The 21,132-nt window shown below is 38.7% G+C and overlaps 1 protein-coding gene across 1 annotated transcript in view; it reads left to right on the forward strand.

The window, feature by feature from the left end:
• The first annotated feature begins 1,975 nt into the window (after positions 1 to 1,975).
• Positions 1,976 to 21,132, forward strand: part of prkx (protein kinase X-linked) — a 37,071-nt gene continuing 17,914 nt past the window's right edge. The window contains exons 1-4 of the mRNA XM_060860428.1: positions 1,976 to 2,497; positions 13,354 to 13,522; positions 13,775 to 14,038; positions 19,977 to 20,096. Of these exons, the coding sequence (XP_060716411.1) occupies positions 2,350 to 2,497; positions 13,354 to 13,522; positions 13,775 to 14,038; positions 19,977 to 20,096 (701 nt within the window). The 5' untranslated portion in view covers positions 1,976 to 2,349. The remainder of the gene's footprint in view (positions 2,498 to 13,353; positions 13,523 to 13,774; positions 14,039 to 19,976; positions 20,097 to 21,132) is intronic.

The following is a 21,132-nucleotide window of genomic DNA, read 5'->3' on the forward strand; positions in this document are numbered from 1 at the left end:
ATGCGTTTCTGTCTGCTATCCAGTTGCAGTAGTTTCTAGTTTATTATGATCCATTTACTTGGAAGTTATATTGTATTTTGTATTATGAAATTTTGTCTGTTTCTGGTAACAACTCCAATGTAAATCTTGAACATATAACGATTGCTTTATTTGTCACCGAAATTGCGAATCAAACGTACCTGTGACGGATAATTTTTTTTACATGTCTTATGAGACATGTTTGTTTTTTTCTAATTTCCGCCATGCTGGTGCGAAACAGAAAACCATTTCACAAAAAAGATGAAAGAATAGAAGGTGTGCAGGCTGCAGAGAGAAGTATAACATCGAGACTCGCACTTTAAATTGTGAACTGACTGCATCCAACAAATGAGGTGGCAAGAGCACAAGAAAAATATCTGGTTTTAGATTTAACATTTCTTGCCATTGATGCTTGCAGAAGGGTCGTACATATGGCACACGGCCTATAGACGAGAGTGAGTATAGGGTGTACACAGTGAAATACGAGACTGTTTGCCGGTAGGTCAGTAAGTCACTGAGTCAAAGGGCCTCTTCTGTAAAAGTGTGTGTGTGTGTGTGTGTGTGTGCGTACGTCTATCTAAAGAGTCGCCTGAGAACCCAACCGGCTGCTGGCAGTAATTTAGGACGGCTCAGGAGTTCTTGGAAAGAGGGTTGTATGTACTCTTTATGTAGTCTCTCTTGTAAGTCACACAGTGTATTAACTTGCGATAAATAAATAAATAACACATCACCAAAAAGTCAGGATTTCATTTCAAATTTCATGATTCCTCAAAATACCTACCCTACCTCTAAACAAATTACAAATTTTTCCAAGCAACTGAGTCAACAGCGTCCCAGTGTGTGGTGAACCAGTGTGTGTAGCAGTGCCTGAAACACGTGTACATGATACACTGATTCACCACCTAGGGAGCTAGAGAGCTGATTGAAACACACCCCAGGTTTTCTCCTCTAGAAGGCAGCTGTTAGTCTGGATTTTTTTTTTCCACCATTTCATCATGCAGTCACACAATACACACTACAGCATGGAGTGTCAGGTGTAAATGACAGGGCTGTGTAGAGTCAGGCAGGGATTAATGGCATGACTAATTCTAGAAGAAATGTCATGTTTTCCTATATATTATCAGTATATCTATTTCAAATAACATTTCAGAGAGTTTGTTTAAAAGCTCAGTTCAACTAACAAATATATATATATATATATATATATATATATATATATATATATATATATATATATATAAATAAAAAAAAAAATTAAAGATGAAGCATGAAATGCATTGACTTTTAAAAAAAGAAAATAAACCAGGCAAGGTGAAAAAAATGTGTGTTTATTTATATGCATTATGTGCGTATATTTATCTCTATTATACCTATTAAAATTAATATATATTAAAAAAAGAAATGAAAATGAAGAAACAAAATAAACAAAAGACAAAATAAAAACGACAAGAATGCTAAAAGTAAAATAAAAAAAAATATATATAAATAAATGAAAGGAATATAGGAAAGAAAATTAAAGAAAATGAGAAATAATAAAGAATAAAATAACAAATAAATAAATAAATAAATAAATACATAAATACATAAATAAACAAATAAACAAATAAATAAATAAATAAACCAGACAAGGAAATAAAGACGTTCCTTGTTTTTGTTTTGTATCTCTCACCCAAACCGAAAATTCTGGGTTCTGTCTCAAATCATGTACTAGCCCCCTAAATAGTATGTCTAATATGAATGAGTAACCGTAGTAACCGTGTCATTCGTACACACTATCAGTTGCGGTTTGGGACGTTTCCTTCAAACACGCTGGAAAAGACAGAAAGACAGCCACGCCTTCATGACACAGATCCTCCCTTGGTCTAAACCCCGCCCATCTAACGCTCCATTGGTGCGTTTCTAGCACGAGATCGATCCGATTGGTTCTTACGGTTGTCAATCGTACTTTATTCGTTTTAATTTATTTTCCGGTGCTCGTGTTTCTGTGGGTACTAAAGGGAGAGAGGAAGTGAATAATTTAAATGTCTCAAACAGCGAAAAGAAACGGAAGGACACAACAGCGGGTGTTGCTTGATACCAGAAGAGTCGTTTTTTTTGGACAACTTTGTGATGTCAGTTGTCAGTCGTGCCTTTGTTTACTAACGCTTTATAAACTAGGTGTATGAATTAATAGCGTTGTTTTGTTTATGTAATAGATTAAGCGGTTATGGTGCTTTATAGGAACGAATCTTATGTCAGTGTGAACAAAAGAAGATCAACGGTGTCCGTCTATTGGGAAGAAACCGGTTTAACTCCATAAAGACGCGGTGTGGTTCTTTATATACAGTCAAGATGGCAACAATAATAACAACAGCTAAAGGACTGAACACTGAAGAGACCGACACATCAAACAGCGCTACATTGTCTACAATGGCAGCATCTTTAGCTTTAAACAACAGGGTTTACTCTCTGGACGACCTCGAAACAGTGGCCACTGTCGGTGAGTTCATGTTAGTACACTGAAATCTCACCAGGAAACTTTATAGCACTTTTTTATTTTATTATATCTTATTATATTAATTTACAATAACAAATGGTGACAGATAATAAAATGCAAATGCCATATTATTCAAACTTAAAGTAGTCACATAACATAAAGGAAAGAAAAAAAATAATACAATTTTTCGAGCAATAGAATTAATTTAGAAAAGAGGATATAAATAAAATACAACAGCCTTGTAACCCTAAGGCCATAGTTTTGACAGCTTTTTAAACACAGTGTTCGCCTCACACCTCCAGGGCTGGGGGTTCGATTCCTGCCTCCACCTTGTGTGTGTGGAGTTTGCATGTTCTCCCCGTGCCTCGGGGGTTTCCTCCGGGTACTCTGGTTTCCTCCCCCGGTCCAAAGACATGCATGGTAGGTTGATTGGCATTTCTGGAAAATTTTCTGTAGTGTGTGAGTGAATGAGAGTGTGTGTGTGTGCCCTGCGATGGGTTGGCACTCCGTCCAGGGTGTATCCTGCCTTGATGCCCGATGACGCCTGAGATAGGCACAGGCTCCCCGTGACCCGAGGTAGTTCGGATAAGCGGTAGAAAATGAATGAATGAATGAATGATTTTCAATTGGATAATGTTTGGTTTCTTTTCAGACCACTTTGCATTTTTAATGGATATGAAACTTAACTTAATATTAATTTGGAAGAATAACTTAAAAATAATTTCAACGTTTTACTTTCCTTGTAAAAAAAAAAAAAAAAATTAATATCCAGAAAAAAGACTTTTTGTCCCTCATAATGATTCAAAAACATGTTCGACATCGATTCTAAAAAAAAAAAACAAGTGTAAATACAATCAAAAACAAGGTGCACAGCAGATTCTGTACTTATATTACAGAATGTATAAGAATCTGAGATATTATTTTTACATTTTTGTAGAAATTGGTTTGATGGATAAATTAGGTGTATAATTTTAAAATATACTTCATGTACTACTAAAATACACTATAATTTTATTGTTAATGCAATACTTATTATTTTAAGTCCAAACCAATTTCCAATAAATATTCTGAAAAAAGGCACAATACTGCAGGAGGAAACTTTATATCACTGGTCAATTCTACACCGGACAACTGACACGCTGTGTCGTTTGTGTCCTTCCTCTGCTCAGATTGGTCAGCAGCTCTGACAGTAGCTTTATTTTAAATCGGTATTACTGCACCGGTTTTAAGACTGTTGGTATTCACAGGGACTTGTATGATTAAAAAAATGTGTTGTTATTTAAGAAAGATTCTAACCGCAGCACGGCTGAATGCTCAAATCTGTCAGAAGATTATTTTCTAATGCATTATTTTTGTATAACTTAGTGTAGAAAGTAGTTCTGTGTCAAATTCGAACAGTAGGTTAATATTAATATGCATGCTAGAAAATATGTCGTTGTTTCTATAGTAACAGATGCTTCAGGTAATCTACACTTTTATGATATAATAATAAACCAACGTAAAAAATGGCTTGTTGTTTTTTCTGCGCCACACAACCCATAGTCTGGGTAGTGTTATTCTTTCAAAACGTATAATTGTTGATATAGTGATGCATTATTTATTTATGAAGGAGTCTCCAGTGTCAGAATTTCATCAGTCAGTCATTTCTCTACTATGGAAAGTCTTTAGGGCAGAGATCTCTGTGTTTTGTCATATGAAATAATGAAAACCTGCTATTACTCTAATGTTACAGGGGTCTTGTGGAAACTAATGATGTCATCATCGTCGGCTAAAACACCTTCGCAGGATACTTTTCTTTCTAAACAAGTGTAGACCCGAGTACGTCATGTTTAAAGTGAATCACTCAATAGTTCCTGTGCAACCGAACTCACACCACTTCCTACAGGAAGTCTCGGGTTCAGAACCATGCTGCGATTCCTGCTGAAAAAATTTCAGATTGGTGACATTGCATCATGTGTGGAGAAATAATTGCACAATTCCACTAAACAAACCAGTGTTGTGTCTAAAATGGCTTACTGTTCTACTATGTTTTGTGTACAGTCGTCTGCATTTCCTAGATTAGTAAACACTTTTGAGTGAAAGGGCAAGGTTCCAATGTGCGTTCATGACAACAATCACGAGGCAGGCAGAAACTTTTTCGGCTGTGTGTTTAACGTTGCTTCACGTTTTACAGCGTGACTCAGAAACATTACGCATGGAGGTTTTATTTAATAATTAGCATTTTTTATATCACGCAGTTGTCCAAGTGTGAATATTGTCGCTCACGCTAATTTCAGTTTGTGTACCAACGATGTAAAGCACCTGATTAAAAGCTGGATGTGGTTACAAAAATATTTGAAAATGATTTATAACTTTTGCAAGTAAACTTTTTAAAATAAAAAACAAGTTCTAGAACAATTCGGTTTTAATAATTTGAATTAAAAGCGACCTGTTGTGAGCTCATTCTTCCGAAGTCTCATTGAGATGCGCTGTTCTAACAGGGTCTCAGAGGTGATAAATTCACCATATTTTTAGACATGTTAGTGATGTGAGTTTTTCAGCAACAGTGTTTCTGGGTGCTGACATTTCCTCCTACTCAGAAGAGAGACTTCCTCACCATAATCGCAGCTCCAACACCTTTTAATTAGTTTCATTCGCCACGTTCACGCTCCGTTGCCACAAGTGTTAAAAAGCCATATTCTTTGTGCATTTGCGTGTCTGTGTGTAAAGTCTTTCTGAGAATGAGTGAAAAACATAGAAGCTCTTGTGGTGAAGTGCAACAACAATTCTTTCTCTTTTCAAAGTCTCCAATTTTCAACAATTTAAAAAGCCCCAACTAGGAATCTTATCTTAAAAGCGATTCAAGACGTCAGAGCAACTCTGAGTAAAGGAAAATACAACAGCATTTATCTTATGAAAGAATAAAAAACAATTGCCTGATGTGGCTTTGACTGAAAGTCCACATGAGCCATGTTTTAGTAAACAGTCATCAGGAAATATGTTCAAATTCCCTTCAAATGTTAATAAGATTATAATTTTACAGACAGATAATTAACATTAGAGGACACTATTCACAGGAGAGCAGGAACACCATTTTAATGTTGAACTTGAGTGACCGATTTTTATTTACAGACCGTTCCTGTATCTGAGATTTCCTTCAGATTTTCTTCACAGAAATAATGACGCAACAACAAAACAGCTCTGTGAGGAAGCCTCTGGAGTTAGCTTAATGCTAAACCTCCTGATTCCTGACCTCCTAATGACAGACCTCCTCTCATAGGTTTATCTTCCCAAAATATTTCGGAAAATAGCCTCTAAACGTAGGACTTAGATGCAAACAATAAAATGTGGCATTTTGTTTAAATATTTTTGTTTGAAAGTATTATGAAAATGTAAGTAGAACTGAAACAGTGACTCAAGTAGAGACAGAACAGAGAGAGAAGCATGCTGACACTGTAGACAAATTATTTTTAGTCATGTTATTTGTGTGTGTGTGTGTGTGTGTGTGGTAGTGGTACTCCTTGTGGCCTCTTTGGTCAGTGGTGTGTGAATTTGAAAGGACAGCCCCTCCTCTAGGGTCTGAGGGATGGGATCTAGGTCATGTTAGGATACACACACACACACACACACACACACAATCTCACACATACACACAATCACACGCACTCAAACACCTACACACATATACACACACAGTCACACACACAAACACCTACACACACAATCTCGCACACACACACACAAACACCTACACACATATGCACCACGCACACACTGTATATATAAGTTATGTCACAGTTTCGTACTTGCTAGTGCTAACATGTTCTCTACCTGTTTAAAGAGGTTTGATGATAACGATGCTGTTTTACTGCCGTAAGCACTGACGCTTTTGTGTGTGTGTGTGTGTGTGTGTGTGTGTGTGTGGTGTTCTAAAGCTTATATAGACTGAAAATAAATGATGCTGCTCAAACGATGCTACTCTGCCTATTCCATAACCTTCAAATGTTCAACCAGCTCATTTGCCTCTCAGCCTAAACTCGCAGCATGTCATAAAATGAACACGAGGTCATTTTCATTCGTGGCGTCTCTGAAATTAAAGTAATTTGACGGCATATATTACACAGAACGCTTTTATTCGATCAATTCGCTATCATTCAAATTTTTTTTGTTTCTGTAATATGAACGTGGAATTTTTAGAAGGAGTGACAGGACTTTGTGTTCTTAAATATGCAGTAGGTAAAGTTTATCAAAAAAAAAAATGTTTTTATATTTTTTTGCTTTTACTCAGTGACGCATAGCGGTTCAAGTGGAATTAGCATGTTAAATAAACTAAAGTTAGCATGAAGTTAGTGTTTGTTCAGAAGCAGCTAAAATATGAAGGTGTTTATCTTCAACCATTAAAATTCCTTGTTAAGGTTATCAACTGAGAGAAAAACACACAACAGAGAGCTCTGATTAATACGCTTGCATTTAATTCTGACTCATTTGTTAATCACACTGAATAAACGCATCTGCCAAGTAATTCGATGTTAATGGATGCGTGTGGGGAATTCCACTGTGGAGGAAAAAATAGTTTTTAAAGGATATAACTCGGAGACCTCCAGCTGAACCGCAGCAGAATGACAAGCGTACAGCATTAGGCCTAGCATAAAAAATCCAATTTGCTGACTCTGTGCTCGGACGCCACGGATTTACAGCCTGTGACGAATCAGTTACGCTCTCATCTCAACGGTCTTGTTACAGATTTTAACATTACCATGATTAAGAAAGAGGTCATTTTCATGAATCAGCTGTATCTACCGCTCCCTCATTTTTTGGCTTGACATGAATCACAGCAGATTGTAGGTGCGGCGGAGAAGCGATGCGTCACGCTTTTATGATTTACAATTTCGAGAAAGCTGAGGTAACGTTCTCCAGGATATAAGGAAGCTTTTCTGTAACACTATATAAATATGGAAATAGCTGTCAGACAGGAACTGGGTGGTACTGGGAAACGTCTGCTACAAGCACACACACATGGACCAGTTGAGGAAGACAGTGCTGTTTAGGAGATCCTTGGGAAAAAAAAAACGTTTGCCAAACGGATTAGGACGGTCACTGCGGTATTAACGGGCGTGTTTAGTTTTAAGAATGACCCACGTTGCTTGGAATTGACCAGGAAAATATTCTGCGGTTCAGTCGGATTTGCGTCTGCCTTTCTGAGAGTTTTTGTTTCTAGCTGTACAGCGTTTGTGCATCATTTATTAAGTGGAAAAATTATGTCCACCCACCAGAATAAATTAAAATGAAGGCTCCATTGAAGTAACGCGACTGTGTTTCAACATAATGAATCTTTTATTGAATGGAAGTTGCTCGAAGCCATGTTGTAGTGTTTATAACGATATGAAATTTGCATCTCATGATTTTTTAATGGAATAATGAAAAGGGTCCTTTTTTTATTAGAGAACATTTACAAGTTAGTGCTCACACAGATGAAGAAAACGATTCAAAACCGTGTAGGATAAAATATATCACGTCGAATTCTGAGAAAGTTAGACTGTAATGTTATAAAAAATAATATTCCTGCAATATTCTGAGAGGAGATGATCTGAAACGGGGTTGTTTTTCAATATGTCTGTGAAGATTCAGTTAGCAGTCCGTGCTATGTGCAGTTACCGTGTGGTGTTTTTTCTTAGTAATGTTTCAAGGCATCTGAGAGAAATGTTGATATTCCCAATGTGCTTGTTCGGTTTTTTGCTAACGTTCTTTCGTCTACAAGGCAACTTCTTGCAAGCTAAAAAAAAAAAAATCACCTCAGAAATTAGCCGAACTCTGCTTCGATCCCAAAGAAAGAGTGTCCTCACAGGTGACTACTTAAAGAGCAGATTTATTGTTAGAGTTATTTGAATAAAGTCAAACTCTACATTATATATCCAAAGGTTTTGGGACGTCTGCCTTTACATTTACATGAACTTTAATGACATTTTATTCTTAATCCATAGGGTTTAATATGGAGTTGGCCTGCACTTTGCAGTGCAGCTATTACAGCTTAAACTCTTCTGGGAACGCTTTCCACAATGTTTATCAGTGTCTTAATGGGAATTTTTGACCATTCCTCTAGAAGCGCATTGATGTTGGACGAGAAGGCCTGGCTCGCAGTCTCCACTCTACTTCAGCCAAAAAAGGTGTTCTTCTGGGTTGTGGTGCAGGCCAATTAAGTTCCTCCACACCAAACCTGCTCATCCATGTCTTTATGGACGTTTGTTTTGTGCACTGGTGCGCAGTCATGTTGGAACAGGAAGGGGCCACAAAGTTGGGAGCATGAAATTGTTCAAAATATCTTGGTATGCTGAAGTTCATTTAGAACTAAGAGGTCAAGCCCAACCACTGAAAAACAACCCCACACCATAATCCCTCCTTCACCAAACTTTACACATGGCACAATGCAGTCAGGCAAGTACTGTTCTCCTGGCACCCCCCAAACCCAGACTCGTCCATCGGATTGCCAGACAGAGAAGCGTGTGGTTTGTCACTCTAGAGAACACGCCTCCACTTTTCCAGAGTCCAGTGGCTGCGTGCTTTACACCACTGCATCCGACACTTTGCATTGCACTTAGTGATGTAAGGCTTGGTTGCAGCTGCTCGGCCATGGAAACCCATTCCCTAAACTCACTACGCACTGTTCTTGAGCTAATCTGAAGGTTACATGACGTTTGGAGGTCTGTTGCTATTGACACTGCAAAAGTTGCCAACTTCTGTGCACTATAGTGTGTGTGTGTGTTTGCATATATATATATATATATATATATATATATATATATATATATATATATATATATATATATATATATATATATATATATATATATATATATAATATTAGTCAGCAAATTTCTTTTATTCAGTCACATGAACTAAATGAGCTCACTCATAATCTCATGTGCTGCTGCTTACAGCTTTAGACACATGTTATTTATCTCTCTTGCTTGCCCATCGAAGGATTTTCTCTTTACTGCCGTTCGTGAAAAATGTTGCGTCCCAAAATTCCTGCTGATAATCAGGTTCTGTATTTGCACTCCACACAGAGCTTTCTCATGGTGCTGGAATGGTCCGTCGATAGTCTCCATGGCGAAGCGCATTGTTCGTGTTATTGGGGTTATGTGTAAACAGGTAGGAATGTCTGAGACGTGAACGAGAAATCCGAGAGTCTGAGAAGTTCGGAGAACAATATTGTTTTGTCTAGGAAGGCCATTTGGAGAGCTGTTTAAGGAAACAGTCAGCACTTTCCCAGTTGATTGGGTTTAATTTTAACTGGATTTATTTCAATTTGAAACGTGTCTAGACGAGCGGGACCTGGCGGATTAGGAAATGCGTATGAGTAATGGTAAACAGATTATTTACTCTTTTTCAACATTTTGTTATTTTTCACTCTTGTCACATTTAGCATGTCATACATACTTGCGTCGGTTAGATACTGGCTAGCAATGAAGTTACACACCACAGTTAACTCCAGAAGTATTGGCACCCTTCATAACATTGAGTGATTATTTTAAATGTAAGCATGGGGAGATTCTCATGTTCTCAGATTCAGTTTTTAAAGTAACTTGTCCGCTATTAAACTAGTAAAGACCTAGTAAAGTAAAGCAAGTTTTGCCACTGTTTTCAAAACTATTAGCACCCCAGAGTTAACATTTCTAAGGCATCCTGTAGTGTGTAAGAAGATTGAAGACTCCCGGACATCCTGAGTCTTAAATTACTGTTTACTCTGTGTGGATTCGGTTGTTTGTTTTGAGATCGGATGTCATATAACCACTAACCAAGAAGTGATCCTCCTATGTGTTGAACAAGGGAATGTATCCAAATACATGAATTTTAATCTTAAGTTACATCAACAAATTCATTACACACAATTTGTTCTCAAGCCTACTGTAATTAGACTTGCCAGCATTCATCAGACCATGAACACGATTGACTTTTTAATAAAAATACAGATTGGACAATTTATGTCACGTTCGATTTACAGATTTAGAAACAATATCCAAACCACGATCATTTATGATTCATTCAATTTGAAACATCTCCATGCACACTGGTGAAGAATGTCTCAGACGTTTCATATAAGTTCAGATCACACAGCAGAGTCTCGCCTCGAGTTCTGTCCTGGCAACCAGAAGTCAGTGGTGGCTCAAGTGGTTATGGCTCTGGGTTGTTGATTGGAGGACAGGGGGGGTTAAAGCCATAGCACTGCCAAGCTGCCGCTGTTGGGCCCTTGAACAAGGCCCTTGACCCTTTCTGCTCCATGGGTGCTCTCTATGACTTCTAGTATCAGTACCACTTTACACTTTCTGATACAAAGGGCTTGGGGGATTCCTAGCAACAGCCCAAGCGGTATTTCCATGTCACCATAACGAAAGTGAAGATCGATATGTACCTGTTCTGCAAAATTTAGTGAAACTATACATATGGATAAAAAGTACAACGCGTCATTGGAAAATTGTTGTGGTAGAAAACAAACAAACCAGAGCATGCAGTGTTCCTGCTGTGTTAACTGCATAATCATTTCGAATTATTGCTTATTAATAGTAATTAATTAACTAAGTGCATTGTGTGCCTCAGTTAAAGGTTAACTCGTATGTTTACTGGAAATAAAACCTGGGCATGTAAGTAGCTCCTTGAAGCTTTGCTTAGCATGTATTATTTTAGGAAGTCCAGGTCGACCTCACTCTCGCACTAGATCATGTGTGTAGTGTTGAATCTCCTACTCAACATGGTCCTCTGTATGGGAGCCGCCAACAGTCTCCATACACTTATCTCGCAAGCACACACTCTCTTTCTCTCTCTCTCTCTCTCTCACCCTATGGTTCCATCTCTCTATCGTTCTCTCCATGGTACTCGCTTTCTCTGTCTCTCTGAATTGATCTCTATTGTTCCATATCTCTCTCTGTCTCTCTCTCTCTGTCTCTTTCTTTCTCTCTCCATGTCCATATGGACACGGTAAGAGGGAAAAGGTCTGCTGTAAATGGTGCTCTGTAGTCATGCTGGGCTCGCCCCGGTCCCTCTGTGCTGCTTGGCCTCTGTTTCATTCTCTCAGCTGTGGGAGAGCGACTAGCGCCATCAAGATACACGTACTCGCTTAGTTGCTGTGGTGACGGTGCTTTTGTTTGCACGGAGAGACGGACGCCGAAAAAGGTGTCCACCCTCTCCAACATCCCAAACCCTTCTCCACTTCTTTCACACTTTTATACAAATAGTCGATTGCCTGTGCAACATAAGTAGACGGACAGCCACTAATTATCTTCACTAGAGGTCAGTAGTATGAAGATGTACACATCTTTTACAACATCGAGGCAAGTCTAAATAGGAAAAAGCAACAGTGACCTATCAGATCAAAGCATTGGGCATTGTCTTATACTGTAATGCGTAAATCTGAATTACTGCTTTAACATCGTCATGCCAGTTAAGGCTTATTACGTCTCTTTTTTTCATCCAGATTAGATTATTGTAATGTACTGTACTTGGGTGTTTCACAGTCTCTATTGTCTCGTCTTCAACTTGTCCAAAATGCTGCTGCTAATTGTTGCTATTGTTAACTGGAACAAGGAAGAGGGAACATATTTCACCAGTGATGATCTCTCTTCACTGGCTTCCAGTTAAATTCCGTATTCATTTTAAGACACTGCTGTTTGTCTGTAAGGGTCTCCATGGATTGGCTCCATCCTATATCTCTGATCTCCTTCTGTTACAATGTAATTTCTCTAGGGAACTTCGGGCAACTGGTAGTCTTCAGTTGACTGTTCCTAGGACTCGACTGAAATGGAAAGGTGATCGCGCCTTTTCAGTGGCTGCTCCACAGTTATGGAACAAGTTACCACCCTATACAGTATAAGAACAGCACCAACATACGCAGATTTTAAGTCTCTTCTTAAAACGTATCTTTTTACTGTTGCGTACGATCATAGGTAAGCTCACTGGTATAACCTTAGTCTATTATCTGTTGTTGTGTCCTATGTTGACTTTTGCATTTTGTATTTTATTATATGCTTAAATTCTGTACAGCACTTTGGCCAACAGCTGTTGTTTTTAAATGTGCTCTATAAATAAAGTTGACTTGACTTGACCTGACTCTTTGAAAAGGGCATCCAGTGTCAGTGCTTTGTAACAGTCATGAGAAATTCTACTGGAAATTCTTCATTTGGTGTTAAAGGAATACAACACCTCAGGATGTGCGGTCATTGGATAAAACTCATCTTCATGGTGCTAACAGTATATATTAACCTTCCCAGACCCGCACACTTCAGTGGGTTTTGTTCTTCACTTATTTCATTGACGCTCTATAATTAATTTTTCTATTCAGTTATACAGGTTTTTTTTTTTGATTCCGACCTTCTTTCTTTAGCTAGCACTACTAGCTTGTTCTTTGTTTGTTCATCTACCTGACTATTGTGTTAGACCTTTAACCCAAAGTGAACCATGTCAGAGAAGAAAGGGATAATTGTTCAGGCGTGATGTCTGAGTGAGCACGGAGACGGAATCGCCTTTTGTCGCCAGAGATTTATACAAAGCCAGGGGTTCGGTGACGGCTTCCTTTCTGAAGCTTTTAAAAGCACGGGCTAATGTCATTTACAGCACGTTGAACTGTGTGAGCTGCGAGTGTTTACAGTGTTGGAGCTATTGTTCCTGTGATTCTCTGCTAGACATTTGAGTAGAGGTTAAGCACACTGTTGAAAGTGTTTTTTTTTTTGTTTTTTTGTTTTTTCCTCTTTTGATTACTACACAAGATGTTGAGAAAGTGCCGAGTTATCAGATAATGATCAGACGCCTTGGGAAGGTGGACGGGTCGTAAAACTAATCATCTAATAGCAGCTCTCATGCCCTTTACTGTGTATGTGTCTCTTTGACAGGCACAGGGACGTTCGGGAGAGTTTTTCTGGTCAAGGACAAGAAGACGAGGAGTTTCTTTGCCCTGAAAGCCATGAAGATTCCAGACGTCATCCGATTAAAACAGGAGCAGCACGTTCATAACGAGAAGGAGGTTCTGACGGAGGTGAACCATCCCTTCCTCATCCGGCTGTGAGTGCGACTTGGATTTCAAACACACCAAAGAAACTCTTAGGCCAAATCATAAATGGCTTGATAATTAATAATTAATAGTGCAGCATAATAGCTGTATACACCCTACCTAGTTCCCTGGGTTCATTTCTAAGCTATCCACAAGATCTCATTGAGCACCTTCCCTTTGTATATGTGTTGACATGTGTTTCTAAAGTCGCTGAGTGTGTGTTTTGTGTATTCTGCTATCACAAGCCACGTTTCTGTGGACAGGTTTTGGACGCACCACGACGAGCGCTTCCTGTACATGTTATTGGACTATGTGCCCGGCGGCGAGCTGTTCAGCTACCTGCGCAACCGTGGCCGCTTCAGCAACGGCACTGGACTCTTCTACTCAGCCGAAATAGTGTGTGCCATCGAGTACCTGCACTCCAAAGAGATCGTCTACAGGGACCTGAAACCCGAGAACATCCTGCTGGACACAGAAGGCCACATCCGCCTCACCGACTTTGGCTTCGCCAAGAAACTTTCCGACCGGTACGCCGACACACACTTACACATACAGATCAACTGCCTAGCGACAATATCAGAGCATTGTTTTATGTCTAAAAGAAATCCTCTCAAATTTGTCCTCCAGCAGTTTAGCATTATAGAGCCAATTCTGAACAAGCTTCGCACGACCTCTATTATTTAGCGTTTGAGTGAAACATAATAGATCTCCAGGGGTGGATGGGTTTGGCAAGCCTGACGTACTGTAGAAACTGTTTCATCCTAATAACTACCTATGTCTTGCTTTTATTTTCGTCCTTGCTTCCAGCAGTTTCAGAGCTCCTTACTGAGTTGTTTGGGTTCTATTTGTGTCCTTGGTGTGTTTTTCCCCATCAATCCTAAAGTCTTCAGGAATCACTACAAAGATCTTGCTGTCAGTCACTACAAAGATCTTGCAGTTTTTTTTTTTTTTTCAACAAATAAAGCAATAGTCAGACAAACATTTCCAAACCGAGTCCTGAGTAAAGGCTTGAAAATGGTTGCAAACATAACGTTCCTTTAACGCTGTGAAAATACGTCACGATTTTATAATTATTTGCTTTACAACTCGTTCAAATGGACCGGCCCTCTCTGGTGAATCCCAGAGAAATTCAGGTAGCAATCAACGCTAAGTGTGTGTTTACATTGCAATTTCAGTCATGCTCAACAAGTGTCTGTGTAATTTATTAACACATCTGAGGAAAATGCTAATATTCTCAACATTCCTGTCACGTTTTTATTGTCATTTCGCCTTCACATCGTTTATAGTTTATACTTCCTGGCTATGTTGGCGCGATAAAACTGAGCCTTCAGTCATAGCTAGTTTGTGGTCAGAGTGGTTTTGTGGTTGCCTAGCAACAGCGGTTGACCGTAATCGTCACCGCACCGTTATAGGAATGTAAACACTTCGTGGATTCATTCGTATGATTGCCAGAAAACTTGGCATATTGACTCATGCTTATTACTTACTCCACCAATGTAATATTGTACGCCGTCAACCTACAGATCTATAAATAATTTGATTTTTCAATTTTGGAATTAAAATTAGACCGCTGTTTAGTGACATTAATTGTGTCTGTGTGTGACACAAATATAAAAAGTCATTTACACTCACTCATTTTCTACCGCTTATCCGAACTACCTCGGGTCACGGGGAGCCTGCGCCTATCTCAGGCGTCATCGGGCATCAAGGCAGGATACACCCTGGACGGAGTGCCAACCCATCGCAGGGCACACACACACACACACTCATTCACTCACGCAATCACACACTACGGACAATTTTCCAGAGATGCCAATCAACCTACCATGCATGTCTTTGGACCGGGGGAGGAAACCGGAGTACCCAGAGGAAACCCCTGAGGCACGGGGAGAACATGCAAACTCCACACACACAAGGTGGAGGTGGGAATCGAACCCCCAACCCTGGAGGTGTGAGGCGAACGTGCTAACCACTAAGCCACCGTGACCCCCAAGTCATTTACAGTTTTAACTTAGTAATAACTAATAATGGTTACAATACACAGACATTGGTAGAAAACTGAACATCAGCAGATATCTTAGAAAGCATCGAAAGTTGTCATACCGATCAACCTAGACGTAATAACGAGTAGAAAGAAAGACTCTTTCATGGCTTGTATGCTCGCCCTGTCTGCCTTCACTGTTATTTATCCCTGAAGAGAGAGGCAGCAGGAACCAAATAACCTTGGTGAAATTGAAAACTCCACCAACAGGACCAGCAGGGCAACTGGAAGTATCGCTGAAGTTTAAAAAAAAAAGAAGAAAAAAAAAACCCGGGGAAAAAAAGCTGTGTGTGTTTTCGGTGCACAAGCTGATCCATGTGGCATGTACATATATTTGGCAGAGATTTAATTTTTGCCCATTACAGACTGTGGAGTAGATTCGGAGAAGGCTGTTCTCCATTGTGCAACTGACCCAGATTCTGAAACTAGCAGCACCGAGAAGGTGACTATCGAATTCTGTACTGTATTAATACTGCCACCCGGTGACTGCTGTGTGTTATGGCGAGTGCTGTTTAGATAGGAGTTTGATCATACTGTATAGTCATATATTGTTGGCTGTCGTCATGCGGTTTGCCAGATAATCACCACATCTTCTGAGCTACTTCAGGTCATTATCTGTCCTGAAACTGCTATCAACCTTTTTTTTTTTTCTTTTTCTTTTATGTCTTGACTGAAAATGCTGTATGAGTCACTTGAGTTTGACATCTATAGTGTAGCTTGTACTGGGATATGATTAAAGGGTTAATAATACCAGTTAACCATCTAAAAAAAAACAATTGTTTCGTCGATTAAAAACCATTTAGTTTGACTGACATGGCAGACGACCAATCACAGACGTATTTTTGTCTTCTTTGAGTCTCTTTCAAATTAGGATTCCTTTTCAGTGACCGTTTGAAATGTTTATTATTTCCCAGTTTCTTTGTCCTGTGTCAGTACACGGCAGCCTATCAGCTTGCGGCCGTCAACAGTCTGAAGGTTGCAGCCAGAAAAAAGTACAAGAAACATCACACATGAGACGATCAATTGAGACTTTCATTACTCTGTCACAGCGGGTGATGGGGTGAGCAGGAAGACTATTGTCATGATGTATGTCGTCTACGTGTGTGTGTGTGTGTGTGTGTGTGTGTGTGTGTGTGTGGACGGGATGGTCAGATCTAATAGTGCTCTCTGGCTGAAGAATTATCTTCCATACCTTTCCCATCATGCTTGTCATGGGGGCATGGGGACACACACAAAAGCACCGTCACCACAGCAACTAAGCGAGTACATGTATCTTGATGGCACTAGCTGTTCTCCCACAGCTGAGAGAATGAAACAGAGGCCAAGCAGCACCGAGGGGCCGGGCCGAGCCCAGCATGACTACAGAGCACCATTTACAGCAGACCTTTTCCCTCTTACCGTGTCCATATGGACACAATCTCAATTATAACTCGAGTGCTCTTCTCAAAAATTACATCCAGTCGCCTAGAAACACTCCAGAGATGCTGCAACTCTAAACTTTTAGAAAGAAAATTGGTTCTTTTTTTTTTCAAGAGTTCCTGCTTTCCGTGCTGTCGAAAGCAGCATGAGAATGAGATAAAACGCGTCTTTCATTAGCTTTTTTTATTCGATATCAGACGAATAAAAATAAACGGGCTAGTGGTATTAGCATGCGTAGCTAACATGTAACCTAATCCCATTGTTTTGATGATCTGTAAAATATAAATATATTATTTTAAATAAAAGCTATGGTACAAGTATTCCCCTGGCTGATTGGCTAAACACAGACTGATTTGCATAAAGCCACACCCCCTAAATGAGTTTTTTTTTTACCTGGAGGTTGACATTGTACAGTAGGACTGACTGTAGATCAGTAATATGATCATGAGATATCACACCTCACTGATGGGTTAGTTACTCCAGTACCTAAAAGATTGTATTATATATTTATACCTCTGTCTATAGATCCTTTGCTTCTGCGCTCACAAAAATTGCAAATTTCCCTTCCAGCTGTCAAAACACACAAATCCGCCAAGCCGCTAGTTAGTAGGGTGAAGAGGTTCTCTGTGGATTTACCACCTTGTCTACTGTCAATCAAACTGGCAGGATGTTGAGGATGTGAGAGCGCTGTAGTGGGTGGAGATGGTAATCAAATGGCTTTGTGATGAACACTCAGCATATCAATGACCTGTAGGGTCGAGCTGAAGAGTGTTCTTTCTTTCTTTCTTTCTTTCTTTCTTTCTTTCTTTCTTTCTTTCTTTCTTTCTTTCTCCCTCCCCCTCTATCTATCTATCTATCTATCTATCTATCTATCTATCTATCTATCTATCTATCTATCTATCTTTTTTCTTTCTTTCTTTCTTTCGTTCTTTCTTTCTTTCTTTCTTTCACCCTCCCGCTTTCTTTCTTTCACTCTCTCTCACTCTCTCTCTGTCTTTTTTCTTTCCTTCTTCCTCTATCTATCTATCTATCTATCTATCTATCTATCTATCTATCTATCTATCTATCTATCTATCTCTCTGTCTCTTTCTTTCTTTCTTTCTTTCTTTCTTTCTTATTTATTTATTTATTTATTTATTTCTCTCTTTTTTCTTTCTCTCTCTCTCTCTCTCTCTCTCTCTCTCTCTCTCTCTCTCTCTCCTCTCTTTTTTTCTTTTTCTTTCTTTCACCCTCCCGCTTTCTTTCTTTCACTCTCTCTCACTCTCTCTCTGTCTTTTTTCTTTCCTTCTTCCTCTATCTATCTATCTATCTATCTATCTATCTATCTATCTATCTATCTATCTATCTATCTCTCTGACTCTTTCTTTCTTTCTTATTTATTAATTAATTAATTAATTTATTTATCTCTTTTTTCTTTCTCTCTCTCTCTCTCTCTCTCTCTCTCTCTCTCTCCTCTCTTTCTTTCTTTTTTCTTTCTTGCTGTGTCAGAACCCGTGTCAGCTTTTTAACCTGGGTGAATAAATGTGTCATGTTTTTTTCCCCTGTTACTGAGCCGTATAAACAGACCTGTCAGTTTATTAGCGACACTTGTTTAGTGTTTAATAAACTGTCCGATTCAGAGTTAGGGAGAAGGAGATGTGCTCTATGCAGATTCGCCGCTTTATTAGGAAATCGTCAAGTGGACCTAATAAATCTAATAAACCGAGGATATGCGGCACAAATCGTCACTTTAATCTCTCGCTCTCCATTCAGTCTACACAGAAAATAAGATGGAAGAAACATCCTTTTTGTTTTTAACTAGAACTGAAAGCCCTGCTGGCCACAGATACACTAATGTGAAATGTGGGATATATTTATCTTGATCCCTTTCAGTAGAAACATTGTTCATGGGACCAGACTAGACATGTGATACATTAACATAATTGTGTGTGTTTTAAAGTAGGGCTGAAACAATAAAAAATTGTCGACAAATATCTTTGTTGTCGAGTAGTCGTTTGTTCTCACGTGTCCTAATGTAAGAGCCTGCAATATCGCGATTTGACCGCTACGGCGCTGTAGGGCTAGATTGTAATGCAGCTCTAACAAATGCGGTAGAAGAGAACTTTTAAAAGAAGCGCAAATTATGACGGAGTGCAAGCGAATGCGAACAAGCAAGGTGTGGGATCTTTTCTTTGCATTCCTGCCACATCCACTCCATCAGAACGGATCTTCTCTGCTGCAGGAAACATTTGCTCACAAAAAAGAGCAAGCTTGTCACGTGAACATGTTGATATGCTGACCTTTCTTCATTTTAATTCAGCACTTATTTGAAAATCCAAAAAAGGCCAGTGCAGAAAGGACACTGTTACATACTGCTTTTTATTAAACTGAACACTTGTTTTACAAATGAAGCTCTTAATACTGCTGCCAAGAGATGTTTACATTCAAACATATATATATGTCATTTTTTTTTGTCTGTAATGCAGCTGATTCATTTGTGTAAAAAAATTTTTGAAATTAAAAGATAACAGAATATTTAAACAGTGCTTAAAAAGAGAATGACCTGTTTAGTTGGCTCAAAGTTCATTAAAACAACCATTTCAAAAGCTGAAGTGATTTTCTTTTTTTTATATTATAGTTAGAATATGTATAACTCAATGTTTTAACTAATTGAAAAAGCTGAATAATCGTTCAAAACTTACTGATTAGTCGTCAATGACTGACAATAATCGACGATTAGTCGATTAATCGTTCTAATAATCGTTATATTAATCGATTATCAAAATAATCGTTTGTTGCAGCCCTAGTTTAAAGTAAAGGTTAATGTATGTTATGTTCACTCATATTTATGAGTCCAGGCTTATTGAACACTTTTCTCTTGAACGCTTGAAAGGTAAATGTAGGGTTGACATTGAAGTCATGTGACCCGCTGGGGCTGATGGGTATTGCAGTCCTGTGTAAATTTCTATACGGGAAAATAAAAAGTGTCTAATCATGTTTCTTCGTCATTTTCTTTGTCTCTGCAGGACGTGGACTCTGTGCGGCACTCCTGAGTATTTAGCTCCAGAGGTGATCCAGAGTAAAGGTCATGGCCGGGCGGTGGACTGGTGGGCTCTGGGGGTTCTCATATTTGAAATGCTGGCCGGGTGAGAGAGCAAATCCGCACACACTAACACACACAGACAGAAACGCTGGAGCCAGATGAGCGTTGTAAATGTTCACCACTAGAGGGCAGAACGCAGCTAAGACAAACGTGGATCACAGGACTTTTTCTAAAATGAGAAATAACACTAAGATTAACCAGAAAGGACAAGTGAAATATACACATCTGGCTGCATTCAAATTCTCGAAAAACAGACTGCAACCATTTAGAAATGTTCTGTCGAAATCCAAATCAAGTTTCCTGCAAATGCGGAATATACCAGAATGCTATGGTGTCAGAATTGTTTCGTTATTCTGAATAAATATACTATGATCCACAAATAAATATAAAGAGTTTCACAAATATTTTTTAAAATCAACAAATGCACAATAAGCAAACTGTAAATATATGTTACACATTTCACAAAAAGAAATGAAATTCACAAATAAATAAAATGGGATTTGCAAATAAAAAAAATATTTATAAATATTTATATAGCCAATAGACCGTGCCACGATTGGTCAGCGCCACGAGACCGTTGTCCGATTGGCTGGAGTAGACGGTGGGCGGAGTCCACCTATTTGTGGATTCTTGTGCACGTCTTGACGTTAGAAATGTTTCAAATCCACAAACGCACAGAACGCAATCCACAAATGCGTGCAGTGATTCACAATTGCACAAAACGCGATTCACAAATGAGCAGGAAGCCATTCACAAATAAATACAATTAAATATATATTTATAAATATTTTTTTTATTTTTCAAATCCCATTTTATTTATTTGTGAATTTCATTTCTTTTTGTGAAATTTGTAACATATATTTACGGTTTGCTTATTGTGCATTTGTTGATTTTAAAAAATATTTGTGAAACTCTTTATATTTATTTGTGGATCATAGTATATTTATTCAGAATAACGAAACAATTCTGACCCCATAGAATGCATCTTCATCAGCATAGATTAGCATAGAATTATTTTGCTCCATTCTCTCTCTCTCACTCACTCACTCACTCACTCACTCACTCACTCACTCACTCAC

This window comes from Tachysurus vachellii, chromosome 24 (genome assembly GCF_030014155.1).
Source record: "Tachysurus vachellii isolate PV-2020 chromosome 24, HZAU_Pvac_v1, whole genome shotgun sequence".
Classification (NCBI taxonomy): Eukaryota; Metazoa; Chordata; class Actinopteri; order Siluriformes; family Bagridae; genus Tachysurus; species Tachysurus vachellii.